Source organism: Corvus brachyrhynchos, unplaced genomic scaffold (genome assembly GCF_000691975.1).
Source record: "Corvus brachyrhynchos isolate BGI_N302 unplaced genomic scaffold, ASM69197v1 scaffold10, whole genome shotgun sequence".
Taxonomy (NCBI): Eukaryota; Metazoa; Chordata; class Aves; order Passeriformes; family Corvidae; genus Corvus; species Corvus brachyrhynchos.
In genome coordinates this window covers 10,644,462-10,662,168 of record NW_008236180.1, presented here as the reverse complement: position 1 = coordinate 10,662,168, position 17,707 = coordinate 10,644,462, and the positions used below count along the sequence as shown (strand labels likewise).

Here is a 17,707-nt window from a genome sequence, read left to right as displayed (position 1 = left end):
TAGGGAAAATAGACAATTTTTAGTATTATGTTACATAGGGTTGGATTTCAACCACACAGTGTCATGAATCTAAGAGCAACACAACTTTTCTTGGGGGAGGGAAGGGGAGGAAAAAAAACCAACCCCCCCCAAGATAAATATATTCAATTATGGCCAAGTAGAAGGTTCTGTTTCTTGAACAGCTACAAGAGGAATGGAGAGATGAGGGAGACAATAAGGTAACCTTCTTTCATCCTGTTCTATATGCACACCACTGACTTCCCATCTTTCCCTTTCCAAGTGCAGGCAGTGATCATGAAGGCCTCACTGCTGGGCTTTCCTTTCCAGGGGATTCTGACTCTGGTGACTGCTCTCTGCATACAAGTTTTTCTGCCCCTCCCAGGGCCAGTGACTCTGCCCCACATGAAGCAATACATGATTACTGCCCTAATCATCCATGGAAATGTGTACACTCCGATATTTTTAAAGGATCAGAGGTGGAATGTGCACTTCTGGCTGGAGTCTGAGCAAATCCTCAACAGACCAGACCTCAGCCAAGGCCCAAGCCCTGTGAACTCTGGGCTCTCAGGAGCAGCAGGGTGCGGCTGTCATGTGCTGCACATTCCTCCTGTGCCAGAGGAAGGAGACACAAGTGACTCTGCCTAATCCCCACACGATGGTGTGATTAACTCATGATCACCACTGCCCCAGGGTTTGCTCCTTGCTGACATAAATGCACTCTATTAAGGGGAAAAGAAAATTTTTGTTCAGAGACTGGTTTACACAACAGCTCCTTCTACTCCTAAGCAGTGGGGTTAACACTAGTTTAATAGAGTCCCACAATTATCACGGGCAAGACAGAGCTGCCTTCACCCAAACCCTCCTGCTGGAAACATCTGCTCAGCAAGTTCTCCAGGCACAGACCCGTGCTGGCTCCCAGTGGCTCACACGGTTTATGCCCTAAAGATCTGGGTGTCCCTTCACCTCTGCTACCTTCCTTCTTCCCAAAAACCAGTGCCCATCACAGCCAACACAGTTTTGTTTAGCTTGACCCTAGTCCAAGCCTCCTCCTCAATTATAAGGAACTAATTTACTGACTGACAAATTCTACACTAATTTTCTTGCATTCTGTCTGAAGCAGACAAGAACTGCATTGGGGCAAAAATATTAATATCATTACTTCTCTATTTGTACAGAGATTATGAAATGCCATAGCTAGGTTTGAGTCCCATCCTTCAAACCACACAAAAGGCTTGCAAATTAGACAGAGAAAAAGCTACCAAAATGATAAAACTCAAACCCCCCCCCCCAACCCAACCAAAAAAAAACCCCAAAAAACAAAAAACCACACAACAAAGCCCCCAAAAAACCTCACCCACAAAAAAAACCCCACCTTACCCTCCCTCACAAAAAAACCCAAACCAAAAAACCCAACCAGAAGCCTGTTTACAGTCAGCCACTTCAAACCTCCAATGTTTGTGCCACAAAAACTGTGAAAGTATAAATAAAATTGAAATTTATCAATCACCATCATTTGAATCATTGTTCTGTCTCCATCATTTGTCAGTTAAAAAAAATGAACAGCTTCATCAGAGGATGAGAAAACATAAGGTCACTCGTTGCAGGATGCCATATTTCATTGAAAATTATTGCAATGCTTAAAGTGGATCAGCACTTGGAGATATTCCAGTGTATTATTCCTAATTAACTTAATTAGGACCCAAACCCAAACCAACTCCATGCCAGATGCTATTATTCTGAAGAACACACACACACACACACACACATACGATATTAATCAAAAGTAGTTACAGTATTTAAAATATGTGCCTTACCCTACTACTTCAGTTTACTTTCAAACACAAAGAAGTCTGAATTACCTTGTGCATATTAGCTTTATCAAACCCACCTACTTGGCTACACTAAATACTTACATTAGACAAGGTCATATCAAAGTTACCAGAAAATCTGGATGTTCACAAACTCTTGCTAAAAACAAAGTAAAAGAGAAAAGTAGGCTAGCTCTGGTCTATGACTTTTCTCATCAGTTGGAATACAATAGTATCTGTTTGCCCTGGGAATTAGATAAAGTAAGATCAAATCCCCATGAATACAAAAGAGCTATTTCAGGAGCAATAACTGAAATTCAGTAGCAAAGGGAGAACAAACATTTCATTTGAGGGTTGTGCTATTTTTAAATCTATCTTTTTTTTCCCTTGCTTGGAGAGCTCCATTTTCCTGGTCAGCACAAACAGAATCCACCTGTGTTTTCCCTTAACTGTTCTCATGTCTGAGACATTTGTGTCCACTCTGGTAATTTCATGCTAGCAACTATCAAATAAGTCTTGAATAGGACACAACTTATTTGCTACAAACTCACTCCCTTTGAGAATCACAATCAACCACACTTTATAATGGTCACTGATATTTTCTGAGCCAAGCAACTTCTAGTGATGGTATTATCTCACTGACTGAGGCAGATTTGTTGCCTAATGAAAACCTAATTCCTCTTTGCTTTTTCTTAAAACTTTTATTTCCTGTCCAGGAATCTTCAACTAAGTGAACAGTCTGTGTGATTTTTATCAGCCTGTATACAAGAAGAAATCCATAGAAAAATGGAATGCAGCACCAGGAGATGCCCGGTCACGGCTCCTCCCTGCAAGGCCATTTGTTCAACAGGTACATGTGGGTCTGGGTCAGCTGCCCCAGAGCCAAGGGCAGGCACAGGGAGGGCAAATTCATCTTTACCCCACTGTGGTTTGAAGGCAAGAAACACTGTTTCTTGGTGGTATTGGCTTTGGCTTTCCAAGAAAGGATGTCTGATCCCCAGGAGTTTTGACATATACAGGTGTACACATCAAGGAGCGGGGGAGCCAACAGTTTATTTCCACCAGTATTTGATCCCCAGAGCCCAATGACTTCAGCTGCCATTTAACACTAAAAGATTTTAATTGTAGCTTAGAAATATTTATTTTCTCCTAGTCTTTTGTCATTCCTCCAGTCCCGGATACAGAACCTCACACTTCCTGAAAGACCTGCCCTAGAATGGTGCTGAGGAAGGGGTAAATTTAAAGTCAAAAATACCAAAATGTCATTGCACCAATGATGCTACTATCTTGTAATCAAAAGTATGAGTTTCTTCTTGGTGTGTTTCCTGGAGCCAGCGTCTTTGTAGGATTTGATTAAAAGCCCTGAAATTTCAGAGGATTTTGTAGTATTGGCATCTTTTGCCATTCTAATATTTTGTAGAGCTTTTAAAACAGCACAGAAATTTCAATTTGCCAGTCAAGCTACCGTCAGTAGATAAAAAGGTCTACAGATTATCCAAACTGATAGAGTCCCAGCACTCATAACCATGTTTCCCAAAAAAATTAGAAGTTAAGCAGGCCTAATTAGCAACGAGTGATTTAGCAACACAGTAATGCTAAGAGAAAAATCAGAGGCACTGAGGTGCAGAAGTAATGTAGGAAGTTCTCTAAGATGGCCCTGTGTGGCTCAAGAGATGACTGCTGGTCCCCACATTGCAGGAGCAGACCCAGCACATGAAACCACAGCAACTTCAGAGCTGCTACCAGTGTATCAAAGACACAGAGCAAAATATAAGAAATATGAAGTACCAACAGTGATCTTTTGATTTAATCCAAAAAGTCCAGAAAATTTTGGGACAAAATTGGTTAAAGATCACTTTTAGATAATCATAGTAAGGTACACCAGATACTGACCACTCTGGCCGGATTAAGATGTCTCCAGCATGGAATAAATGGATGAAGAAACCTGGTGTTCAGGTTTCATTATCTATACCAATAATGATTCTCTTCATACAAATGGTAACCGTGACAGAAAATCTGCTGGAAATTAAAACTTCACCTTTAGTAACAGCACAAATGTAGAGATCAAAATTAAGAACCCAGCCACTATTTCATCTGGTTGAAGTTTCTTGGATTATAGAAAAGGGATCTCTGTAACAAAGCAAAACCAACTCTTGTTTTCAGTCTTGACCACGCAGCAAAGTAACAGTCCTGGAACACGCCACAGAATGAAAAGAAGAAAACAAACACTATCCAAATCCGTGGTCCAGAATTCGCATTTTGAAGCCCTCACATCCCCTGGCCTGTTTACTGTACTGGATGCCACAGAACCTCCCTTTCTGCACACATGGATGTTGCTCATCGTGCAGATCCACAGACTAGACAGGCACCAAACTCTCTCCACAATAACCCCAAATAAAGGCCACTTAAACTGAGGCATCATTAGGTTTTCAATCATCTCTACCTAACCAGTCCTCTCTGAGAACAAATCAGAGCTGGAGCCATCTATATGCTTTCCTGATCTGAACGCATCCTGGCCCCATCTTGACTATTATTAATGCTGTGGAAGAAATACTTGTAGCAGTCTCACCCATTAGCTTCTCCTGCTGTGTCTAGACTGCTTTTGTTTGCTCAAACTGTAAGTGGAGTTGTGGATAGACTGACTAGTAAACTAGCTGTATGCACATGGGTTCCAGCAGCTCAGTCCGTGACTGTGCTGTGAGATGGATCTGTGCTCAGCTGTACAGACAACATAATTCCACCTGCAGGAAAGGCATATTTTGAAAATTTGTCTCTGAAAGCTGCAACTGGATGGAAATAAACCATTTAAACATTTACGAGATGAAATAAGCAATTTACAATTTTAAATGGAACAGCAGATGAGTATCAAGTTAACCAGCTCGTACCTATGAAAATCCTCAACGGCGCTGAAGGGATGGACACAGCACTGCAACAGCCGTACGCGACGTGGCTGACTCATGTGACCAGCCCAGAACTAAGAGCACCAGCTCATCACAGAATTCTTACTTTCTTCCAGAACTCAGAAAGGGACCTTTCTTTCAAAATATGAGGGAAAGTCTTCATTTTTTTCTTTTTTTATTACTTTTGTTTTAGTAAACACAGTGTTACTCTGGCTGAGGAAGAGACTGACATCACAGAAGATTGATGGCTGTTAGCCACAGAGTATCTACAAGGCCACTGGGGGATGCGAGCTCTCCCAGAAACTGCTTTCTCCTTTTCCCTCTCCTTGTCCCCATCAGGCAGGTGACCCAGCCCTGACCTGAAAGGATGAGAGGCAAGTTAGCTCTTTTTAGGTCTTTTATGCTTTATCTTCTACGGTAAGAATCCTAGCAAGGGGGCCAATTAGTGCCACATACCATAGTCATTTCTGAAATGACACCCGCCCATTGGGAACTCATCTGAGACAACCACAGAGTTTTCAAACAAGCTGCCAAACAGCTGTCAGAAGATACAGGATTTTGATCATTAATGACTTGATCACCATCAGGCTAGAGACCTTGTAATGACAAACATATCCCGTTTAGAGTCCCCAGAGCCATCCAGTCCCTCAGAACACTGGCACAATTCTAGCTAGACACAGCTTTACAGAAGTGGCTAAAACAGCTTGCACAAGCCTTAATAAACATCTGAAGAGCACTGAAGTCAAAAGGCTTTGGTTAGTCAGCAAGTCACCCTGTCTGCTCTACCCAGACCATTACAGGATTTAGCAGCCTGCCAGCATCAGGCAGCTTTTTGCCTGTACCCATAAAAAGCCATTTTCTTCAAGGATCCAACTTTCAGAAGTGTAAATCAGGAAAGCAATAGTGGCAACAAAAGTCAGGGCTAAAAAAATGTAGAATCATTCCAAGAATAAAACAACCATCTGCAGAAATACTTTCTCTGATTTACCTTGAGCAGAAGAGGATATTTGCAAATTCTCTGAATTGGAGTCAGCAGATAACCCTCTAGTGGAATGTCTGTTGTCTTTCTGCCTCCCAAAAGCATGCAACCCTACAATCAAAAAAGAAACAAATGTTACTTCAGACACAAAGCTTTCAGATGATTTTTGACATGATTTTGTATTTCTAAAACATGTGTTATGGTCAGAAAGCACTTTACCACACCTAAGGTACAGGAAGTGGCATTTCATTCACCACTGACATACAGCCATCAAGTCTGCACAGTTCTGCCAGACATCAGTGGAAGAAAATTTGCTGTGGATAACAATGGCTGTGCAGAAAGGTATCTTTTTAGAGAAATATTATACAGCTGGTGACTCAAAAAATGCCCTACCAATACGATGGCAAACAGGAAACCTAGATGGACCATTACCTAAAATAATCCAATTTACCCCCACAACAGATAGGACCAGCTGTCTTTGTTAGCTATGTGAAGTTGTATACTGCTGGTCCAGAAAACTCTTGAAGGCTAAAATAAAGCCTACTAACTAGTAATCATGTAATTAACTCTAGTCCAGTTCTCATGTCTGAATTGAACTGGAATTGAAACAAATGAGTCATCTGCATAACATCCACCAATTCTCTGGCAAAACATGCCTAAGCACAGCTGGACAAATAGCCTGGGCACACTTGCTGGCTAATAAGCACACATGGAACTTTTCAACAGCTTATGGAAATTCATTTTTCAGGATTGATATAGGAGTTTAAGAACAGGGTATGGCATTGGGAAAAAACCCTTATAGTCCTTGATCTGTCCTTAATTTGTTACAGTAATCTGTAATCTGTGTGACAAATCAATACTGACCCATTGTAAGCTTTTTATACATTTCCCTGACAATTCTACTATTGGCTGTTGCCAGAGACAGGTAATAGATTTGGGTGGACTTCACATCTATTTCAGATAAACTATTCCACATTCTTATGTTCAACCATGAATATGGACTTTGCTCCAAAAGTCACTCCAGTTGCAAACCTGTCCTGTCCACACAGAAGCTGAACTTTAAATGCAGTTCAGCCAAGAAGTGCCTACTTTGGGGCATCACCAGTAATGTTTTCCCCTGTGAAATACAAACCGTGGCTCAGACACACTCTGAAATTTAGTGAGTTTTTTGGCTGTAGTTCAACAATTTTTCTCTTCAATGAATGTTCACAGACATCATACATAATATCTCATTAGTCCTAACTGGTATTTTTAAAGACAATTGTCTGTAAAATAACCCGTTCCCAGGCTATTCTAGATCTGTAGCACTGGCTACCCAGCTCACAATGCTCCCTGTCCAATTTCCAAGTCTTGGGTGATTCAGTCCTTCCCATCTCTTCCCCTCTCTCTAGCTCTGGGCTCAAAACTGCCCTTTAACACTTACTGATTTTTCAAACACATTCCCACATTCTATGTTTCAGCAGCTGTGAGGGGGCAATCGGGCCAGTGTATCCTCACAAGTAAAGCTTTGTACTTTAGTGCTGCCTTCTCTGCATAGTAGCATTGTAGCATTGGTTTGGGAGGCTGAGGAGAAAGGGAAGGGAAGCCTGGAAGAAACTACAGCAGCCACAGCTAAGTAGACAAATCAGTGCAGCCTCTCTTCCCATATTTGCTGCCAGTTTAATAATCTCTTGGATTCAGGTGCTACAGCAAGCCACAGTAGACAGTGTGACATCCCTCGTAATCAGTTTGCCAGCTGTTGTCTCTAACACAAACAGGAAACTGTCAATCCAGTGGAAGTGGAGAACATTCTGAATGCTGGGAAGGACAGTGTTTACATGCACCTTCACTCCTCTTTCATTGGTTTCCCTCACCAGAAGCACCCAAAAAAACTAATGAACAAAGTAAGGGTCATTTAGTAATTCAAAGGAATGGTTTGATAAGGTTCATTAAAACACAGACATGACAAACAGACTCGGACTATGCAACAGCATGAGAGTAGGCTCGCTCTGAGGCCTGTATCTTGCGGGCAAAGGAATGCTCTGGCCCTGCTTGTGACTGACATATATGCAGAAGTTTTCTTTTGCTGTACTACATTGGGAAAGAACAGACCTTTCACAGAAAACAAAATAAGAAGAGCAGAAAAAAAATCAGGTCCTTTGCAACAAAGGCAGCCTTCTTTTACTTCATAGAATTTACTAGGAAAAAAGCTAATGTGACAAATTATTCCTTTGCTTATGTGCCAACCCCGTTACAAATGCCATGCATCCATGGCCAAGAAAACAAGGCATTTAAAAATCAAGCAAAATTGGGGTGAAAGTAAGGAGAAGAAACAACCAAGAAAGAAAAGTAAGGAATGCTGGGTAGAAGGCAGTGCCCACTGATTGTTTCTCCTCCCAGGCCAGCTTCTAAGGCGTGTTTGAAGGCTGTATGGCCACAGTCCCTCATTGGATGGGACTTAGGTTACTTCTGACTTAAGCAGCAAGCCACATTTTTCTGGTGAGCTGCAGAACCAGAAAACTGAGCAGGGAATCAAATCCCATGCGAACTAGCCTCAGTCTTGCTGCTGACTTACTGCATTACTCCATCATCTGTGCTTGCTTTTTCTGTAGCTTCTTAAAAAAAAATACCTTCCTTGTTTCCACTGCAATCACTCATGCTGGTAGTGCTCAGTCCTGTGCCTCAACTCATCGGTGATTTCAATATCCCTCCACCCTGAGTGCTCCATACCTGGAATGGGTAATACCTGCAAAATACCCAGCATTCCTGGGATACCGAAGAGCTATTATGAGCACAGGGCAAAGTCAGATCATTCAGTCAAGAGTGCTAGAGAAGGTGCTTACCAGAAGGAATGTTCTCACTGCCGGGATCTTGTTCAATTCCATCAGCAGTCTGAGTGCTTTCTCGTGGTTGCTACAGTACTCCTCATATACAAAGAATTTGTCTTTCTGCAAGGAAAAACGAAGTAACTTATTGACTCAGACACCACTAGAGAGATTATTTTGCCACAGTCTGTTACCAAATTCTTTACAAAGAGAGGTGGACTCCAACTGGCACTAGCATTGGAGTTTTCATGAAGTGTGTGGCACTCATCTAATGTGAATAATGTATACAGGTGTTCACTAATTCCTGACTTACTCTGTTGTAAATTAACAGAGACTTTTCTGAGCACTGAGACTTTCAGCACTTTTTCTCTTAACGCTTCACTGAGATCACAAATATTCTTTGCTGAAAGGAGAGATTTTGCTATTTTGAGATACTCGCATAGTCCATGAAAGTAGCCAAGAGCAAAACAAAGCCAGGAGCAAGGAGGCTGACCACTCCTGCAGGAGGAAGAAACACAGGTGGCTAGGAAGAACCAAGAAAGAGCCTGAAATAAGCTCTGAGATCTGGAGGGGAACCATAACACAAAGCAGTCAGCTGGAAATCCCCTGCCTTTCAGGGGTGAGAGCCAGGCCCCAGTAGGTTTGCTGGTTTACTTTGTGTTCTGAAACAAGCAGCAGACGAAACAGCTGTCCATAATTTCTGTAACTGGAAGAATTTCATCAAATACATATCAAATAACCAACATATTACAGATCCTAAAGGAAGGGAAAGATAGCTTCACAATGAGATTGAGGTACTAACACTGGGACATGTCACACCCACCAGCACATGCTGGAATGAAATCCCCTATTAAGAAATGAAGGTCAGCTGGCAGGTCAGGGTCTGCAAGTTCTGCTCTACTGATCGTCAGATTCAAATACAGTGCAACTCCTTGTATCTAACATGATCAGAGATGCTGAACCCATTGCAAACACCAGACATCTGGAAACAATGGAGTGATTCACAAAAGAAGCAGGAACAACTATTTCCATGCCCCAGAAGATAAGGCAAGGAGTGAGTTGATCCTCTCAAAGCTGATAGGAAGGGCTGGACTTCCAGCAGCTATGTTCAGAGCTTCTAGTATTGCATTCATCAGAATAAAAGGGGAGTCATGAGATTGTATTAGGCTTTAGGCAAAATGAATGGTTCAGAAGCCAAAAAACCCATTGGTTTTGAGTGCTTCTCGCAATAGTACTTTATTTCCTGGTTCAGATTGGCTTCTATGCCATAATGGAGCGCTATGGAGAGGCACACACACAAGCTAGTTTGCATAGCAAAAGTAATTTCAAAGCATTAGTGTGGCACTCTGCCGGGTAATACATGAGGCTTTCCAGAGCTACCATCTCAGGGCACCAAGCCATGCAACCAATGCCCTCGAGAGTTTGCTGTTGCAGTCACAGCAGGATTCTGGTCTGAAAACATTCTATCTGAACGTTTTCATCTCTCCAGAACTTGGAAGTTAATTTTTTTGAGTTTTGATTGGACTCCTAGGATGCTTAGAGCTTCCTGTGTCAGCTGAAGCTATCTGCAGCATCTAGCTACTTTTAAGACAGCTCACAGTGATCCAAGCAAAAAACTACTACCAACTGAAGCAGTTCACTAGCATGAAACCATGGGAATACAGCTGCAGTCACTGGATATTCCCTTTGCTATTGTCACAAGAAAAAGAAATTGCATTAACGTTAGTTTAGGAGAATGTGGCATTCTGGTCAGCTGTTCAATGGTAGATACACATGTTCAGAGTCTGTAAAACACTTTTGGGTTTGGTTTATCACTAACCTGATTAATTCTTTCCCCTCCTTGTATTTCAAAAGAAAGAACCGAGAATAAATAGATGTATGTCCAAACACAAGAACAATGGTACAAAGCAAATAAAACAGCATCCACCAAGGGTATGGTGCAAAAGAGCTGGAATGCAGATGTTCAGGACTTTTATCCTTCAGCAGCAGCTGTTCATATTGCTACCGGGGTGCAATACTGGGAAGCTGCAAAGAAACAAAAGCTTCTGACCACTAGATGCAGGAAAAGGCAGGCCTGGGTCCACAGCACAATAGAAAAAAAGCAATAGGATTGTTGTCAACCATAAAAGCAGGAGAGTTACAGAGTAAAGCAGATATAGAATTTTATCCCACATTTTCTCCTCTCACCTCTCCTCAATTCCCTGGATGCAAACAAGCACCATGCTTGAAACTAAAAATAGCAGCCATTAACACAAGATCATCCATTACATCAGTGCACACAAAATGTCACTGCTCAGGTTTTTGACTGCAGCTTTGAGTGCCTGGAGTTTGGGAGGCTATATTTAGATCATGACAAAATAAAGCTCGAGACAGTACAATAATTATACACACACCAGAGTGTTTCCTCAAGTCTTTCCCAGCTGTACCCCATGCCGGCAACCCACAAGTATGAGAACTATGCTTTAAATTACTCTGTGTCTGAAGTGTTTCATTTCCTCTCTGGGTGATATTCAGTCCTGGGCTCTCCCATAGCCTGGTGAGGAAATTATCAGTTACATAATTGCAGATGTTAGCCCAGGAATTCTGAACCTGCAGTTGCTCTAGGGTAAAATGCAATTATGGTCAGAGATGTGACCACATAAAAATGGCACTTCCTTACTCAGCAAATCTGCTGGATACACATCTAGACCTTCTGTTTTGGTGACAGAAGTAAGTCTGTACTGTTCTCAGTTTGGTTAAAATAAATCTTTAACCAACAGTTTATTATCCAAATATGTTTTTTTGGATCCATTAGTACTGCCCACAAATTAGTACAAATTTGAAAACAGTTTTGACTAGGAAAAAAGCAAGTAAGACATTTGGAAAACTGCAACATTTTATTTGGACATATTTTTAACAAGGCATGGCGTTTTCTTGTTTCAAAGCAAGCTGAAACCAAATCTTGTCAACATGAAAAACCTAAACAGAAGACATAATTCTCAACAAAACAATATCCCTGATGACTTAAGACAGTAAAACTGATCACTCATGCAACATTGCTCTGAAATAGTGAGCATAACACAGGTTTCCCTAGAACAAGTTTCTAGCTGTTATGTCCCCAAACCTCTAGCAATATGGCAATATCAGAAACAAAGGATCTGAGAATTCTCTGCCCTTCTGCTTCTCACACCGTCACACCATTTCCTGCCCTGCAAAAGTGAGCCTGTGCTCACGAGGTGTGGTCACTCCACAGTTGGTGCATGTGCTCTCTCTGGCATTAAAGACATGTCCTACATGCTGTTTTAAGGCTGTAGACTGGATTTTGAATGAACGTTTAAGGATGTCCTTTACCATCTGTTACAGTCACACTGAACCACAGCTTCAGAATAAACTCTAGCATCTACCATCAGACAATGAACTTCTGATTACCCAACCAAATGGAGTACAGTAAGGTAGACAGTGTTTGTCTCCTGAAGGAAAACAATTTTTCACACCTGAATATCAGAGCAAGCACATTTCATCATCTCTTAAAATACTTCAAAAAGACAATGTGCATTAATTTCTTTTTTGGAATTCTTGCAAAATCTGCTGGCTTGCTTTAGGTGTTACTCAAGACTTGAATCCTTGGGAGAGTATCGGGCCCATAACAACTACCATTCCTTGGTGTATTCAAAAATGTCAGTGTGGCACTTGAGCACATGGTTTAATGGTGAACATGGTGGTGGTGCTGGGTTGACGTGGCCCTTGATGGTCCTAAAGGTCTTTTCCAACCCTGATGATTCCATGATTCTATAAAAGCAGTGTTCTGTTTCTGAAGGCTGGTGGACCATTGCCAAGTAAGGCTCTTCTAGGCCAAGACAGACCAGGAAGAGTCAGGCCTATGTAGGCTAGAAGACATTAAGGATACACAGATCTCATGAAGAGGACCCAAGCACTGCAGTCTCATGGAACTCCACATGGTGAATCTGGGGATCGTTACAAGGATATATGACAGGCAGAAACTTAGAGAAAACATGCTCCACTAAAAAAAAATGCAGTGTCTGGAAAACAGTGCTTCAAGAATTCTCAAGCTATTCACCAAATTTGTAAGTATTTTGAACGCTGAGTTTCTAAAGAAAAGCACCTGTGCTAACATCCAGCTGCTGACAAGTACTGGATTCGTAATCAGGACTAAGAATGACCTTGCCAGGTGATCACAACAGCAGATATACCAATACATTCAAGACTCAGGGGTCTTATGTCACTTCCTCACTGCAAGCTCCCCCCAGGACGCACTGTGATTTGATGATAACAAAAAAGCAGCACTGAGAGTGTTTCAGCACTTCTTCTAAGCACATTGCAACAAGAGAACCTTGCCCAAAATGAAAGACCAAAGAACTGTTCCCCATTGTTTACCTGGGTAAAACAGAGAGAGCATGTGCTGTGAGAAAAGCTCCTCAGCCCCATCATGGGCTGCTCGTGGCAGCAGAGTATGGAATACCACTTAAAACCCGGCTTTCAACACCATGGAAGCACCTTTAGGAATACTGTTTCTGAGGCACTTGAAATTGTGCTGCTTTTTTGAAACTTTTGGAACAAAAGCAGACAAATTCTCAGCAATAAAGTGTGATCAGATGGGTGAGAAAAAAAGGAAAAAATTCAACAGGAAAAGGAAGAGTTTCTAAAAATACATTGTTGTTTAGCTCAATCATTGTTTGATGTGGTGTCCATTGTTCTAACCTCATTCACAGGTTTTTTCCCACCCTACCTCCAACTTTCATACAAGACACACATTGTCATAGTACTGCTACAAGCCTTAGAGATTAGGGCTTGCTAAGGGGCAGGAGAGTTTATGACAGGAAACTGTATTTTCAGATAGCATTAAGTCATTGTACTTACAAATTTTAAGAAAACATTTCCCAGTTCATGCTGAGACTGGGGTTCTGGTTGCAAACAAAATTCCAAGGCAGCCAGGAACTCCTTGTGAACACCAAGAATGTCTTCAATGTTAGAAAATAAGATCTGAAATATAAGGAGAAAAACATTGCTAGTTTATAATATATCTCAAGAGTTTTTTGCTAAGTAGTAATGCCAAAATACTGTGGAGCTCTAGACTTACCATGACAAGATCCAAAGCTCAGACAGGGACTTGTAAAGAATGAATTACACTGTATTTGCCCCTTTCCTAGCCCCCTATAAAAATCTTTATTGCTACTGAAGTCCCTGCTGTAAATTAAGGCTATCTTTGCAAACTCCTGAGCATGATAAATGCAAGCAACCTCTTTTAAGTCTTGAGAATATTTCCTCTGAGAACAGCCAGGTAAATGGAACCACAAGGCCAAACTCACTTTGCAGGACACAGAAGCAGGGAGTAGCTTGCCTTTCCTTCCCATGCATTAGAAATCCCTTTCTGGAAGAAACGGACTTGAAGCTATCACACACAAGGGTGCACCTGTAAACAGGAGACAAAATCTCTGCCGTATGGAATCCAGCCTTTCACTGCCCAGAGTACAGAATAGTGAACATTTCTCATAAACCTCAAGAGCAGCATTTAGAGGTCCCTTTCACTGACCTCAGTGCTAAAAGGCACATGTAGGGGGACAGAGGCCCCTTGTTCAACCTTGTATTAAAACGTAATGGTACCAGTTAAATGATCTCTGTGATTAGAATATATGTGTGCTAAGGGGACTAAACTGCCAGGGTGAAAGATACTATATACATTATAAATCTTGGTCATTTTCATACAAATTATGAGAAGAAAGTGTCAATCTGTGTGTAGAAGATGGAATGCTACCACAGAGGGGCAGAAGTTCTGATGTGAGGTGACACCCATCAGTGCTGGCAGCCACTGGAGGGAAACCTGAATGGGCAGAGTAAATCCTGGAGTCTGCAGTGACATACGTGTTGCAGACAGTGTTTCTATCGCTTTGCTTTAACTATGTTGCTTGCAAAGAGAAGATCTGCGGTGCAGTCAAACAAGCTTTCACATTGGAAGAAGCCTCCCAGATCCGGCTCAGTGAGCAGGTGACCCTAAAGAGTGAAGCCTGACAGAACCAGCCTTCCTCTTCCTGGCATTTGGTGTGGGAAGTGATCAAGCCTAACATCTCCGAACACTTCCCAAAATGCCTGACTGTAACACTAAACTCTTCAACTTTATGCAGTGGAATTTATTCACCAGATGTGGCACTGATTCAGCCTGGTGGCTGGTGATGTGGCAGCAATTCAGAGAAGCAATAATCTGTAAATTAAGTTTAATCATTAAATATAGGACTGAAACCTCAATTCCTGGTTTAAAACCAGTTCTTCTCTGGTTTAGCAGGGGTAGACAAGATCAGGAATTCAAGGCTTTCCTCTCTGCAGGTAGTCAGGTTCAACTCTATATCGTCTATTATTCACAAGGATGGGCAGAGTATTTCTCTCAAACTCCTCCTGCAAGCTGGCTGCATGTGCAGAGCCAAGCCTGTTGCATCTTCCTTGTCTTTGCTTCCCTCTCCCTTCAGAAATTCTGAGATACAGTCGTGTGCACCATCATTAATGCCCACCTGTGCCTCAGAGCTCCTTTCTAGCTCTCAATAAGCTGAAAGATTCCAACGCAATTTGCACTGATTGGCTCTGAACCCAAAAAAAGTCCAGCGAGCTAGGATCCTTTGATTGCTCTCTAAAAACTTCCTGTGCTAATTCAAGTGGAGCCTGCAAGTGTTCTGTCACGCGGCTGAAAGTGATGTGATGATGCAGTAGCCCCTGCCTGCATTGCTTTGCTAGAAGCTGTGCCAGAAGGGGATTAACAAGCAAGAGGAAAACATCTGTCAGGGATGATTTGATCCTTCAGGAGCAGTCTTCAGGGGTGTTTTTTGATCCAAGGAATATCTGTGCAAGCTAATGAATTCTGAGGTGATCAGTAAAGCTCTGCTTGCAGCAGAATTTGCAGGTAAGAGTCACTTGAAAATCAAGGCAGCAGACAGACCTTGACTGCACATGCTCCTGTGCCAAATCCAGTTACCATCCTTGTGCACACCCTCAAGTTGTACTGCCTTCAAACTGCTGTATCAGTGAAGTGACAGCAGTGCCTGCTGTGAGCATAGCATAGTATTAACATATCAGGAGAGTTATTTCCACATGAGGCAATGTATAAATTAAAACCAATTTTTTATGATATTGCTGCAGCTGTTAGTCACTGGAGCACTTGTAAAGTCTGGGCCTGGCACAGGACTAAATGTGGCCTTTCCGGAGGGGGCTACAGTGGCTGAAGATTACTGAAATCTCTGGTGCTTAGAACCAGCTGTAGGAGAAATCTGCAAATAACACTGGCAGCAATAACCCAACTTATCTTAAAAAGCACTTTCTCCTTTTGCTCAGAGGTGAGCGACTGCTTGAATACCTCGTATTTTCCTCTAGACATTTCTGCCACGTGAAGAAAGAGTAAAGACAGGCCTCTCTTTACATAAGCTGCCAAACCACTTTTATAGTCTCTTCTGCCATAAGCCATCTCACAGCTCTCTGGTGACTCAAGACACGTAATAGCAGCAGGCAGATTATCAAAAGTCCCAACACCACCTTGCTTTTCCTGGGTCTACCAGCAAAGAGGGAGAAAGGAACGGGAAATAAAAACAAGTATCTTTCAGTTGCAGGAAAGAAAAATTATTTGGTATAGAGGGAGATGGAGGGTGGAAGGAGGAGACAATATTGACTATGGAAACTATGGACACAGGAAAACTGTGCTTTGTGATTCTGCTTCATCAGAAATAGGCATAAGCCTTTTATTACTGTAGGGAAGCTCTCTTATTGAAAGCTGGGTACTGTTATAACAGGAATAAATGAGGTCTCACAGTAGCCTCAAAAAGACCCCGCAGGCATTTCAAGAATGATGCAAGGATAAAGTGGTACTTCCCCAGAGGAGTGTGAAGAAACTTCAAATACAAGTTCTGCTGAACAGGCTTTGTGGGCACTGCATCTGATTATATGGCAGTCCTAATTAATATTCATTTTGATGATATAAATAGTGATAGAATAGTAATTTTCACCAACATCAACACTCACAAATAGTTGTGTAGGTTTATTTTCATGCAGAACACAGTTTTTGCACACTTCTATGTACACAAGATCTACTGTCACTGATCACTTGTCTTCTTTTTCTTCAGCCACCTCTGAACTTACTCCAGATGCTGGATGGTGAGTTTTTGGAGAGTGGGGATATCCAGATTTGAGGATAGCAAGAGGCTGAGCTCCACAGAGCTGTCAGCAGTCTTGTTCCCAGCCCCTTCTGATGCCAGCAAGTCAATACCACACATTGCTGGCCTGTAGAACTGACAGCCAACGTGGGGCTGGGACCCCTGCTCACCTGGAACACCCAGGAAGGCTGGCACAGGAAATGGAGGGAAACATGTGCCAGCTGCAGCAGCATGGCTGGGTGTAACACACCTCCTGTGGCTGCCCTGCTCCCACAGGGCTCCAGGGCAAAGCTGCTGCTGATTCAGGAGCTCCAGGACCAAACACAAGTGCAGTAAAGCACCATCCAGTGGCAAACAAACTGTGCTCTGTCCCACTCATCAGTGGGTTTCACTTGCATACGTGTACGAAGAGGGATTAGGTTTCACGTGCACATGTGTACAAGGTGAGTTTTTAAGCCAAATTACTACAGGGAAGTGTTTTGTGTACTTATGACATTAATGAACAACATGCACCCCTGTGACCACGGGCCCCAGAGAAGCCTGTACCTCACAGTTCTCTATGTCCCTTAACTCTTTCCAGTGCAAAATTCATTCAGGAACCTCCTCACACAAGGGTCTCACAATACACAGACCTCCTAAAAGAACCCAAATTCCTTTCCACAAGAACACAAAGGAACATTCCTGCCTCCTTCTCAAAAGCCCTATCAATTTTCTATTGGTAGAAAACAGCAGATGCAAATTGGCTAAGTGAATACTATCAAACAAAACAGACAAGGGCTGTGGATTCCCTGCCTTTCCTCTCAAAAACACTGAATGGCCCCTTCGTACTCTACTCAGCATTTCACAAATCTTGCCAAAAGTTAGTATCTCTGACACTACACTGTTGTCAAATTTTACTAAAATTAGCTGGTGAGATGAAAAATTACTGGAAGATGACAGCTATAAGAATGGGCAAACAGATTGACAGATAAACTGTCAACATGAGCTCTTTTCCTTAGGGAACCAGTTTAATAATAAGCATCAATATGACAAGAGGATACTTGATATTCATATCCCTGAACCTAGCCTTTCATTGCATATCACTTTCCCT

At 42.1% G+C, this 17,707-nt stretch overlaps 1 protein-coding gene across 1 annotated transcript in view; it reads right to left on the bottom strand.

Annotated features, from left to right (window-relative positions):
* PREX1 (phosphatidylinositol-3,4,5-trisphosphate dependent Rac exchange factor 1) overlaps positions 1 to 17,707 on the bottom strand; it is an 87,832-nt gene that overhangs the window by 68,701 nt on the left and 1,424 nt on the right. The window contains 3 exon segments of the mRNA XM_017736017.1: positions 5,697 to 5,798; positions 8,510 to 8,614; positions 13,349 to 13,471. Of these exon segments, the coding sequence (XP_017591506.1) occupies positions 5,697 to 5,798; positions 8,510 to 8,614; positions 13,349 to 13,471 (330 nt within the window).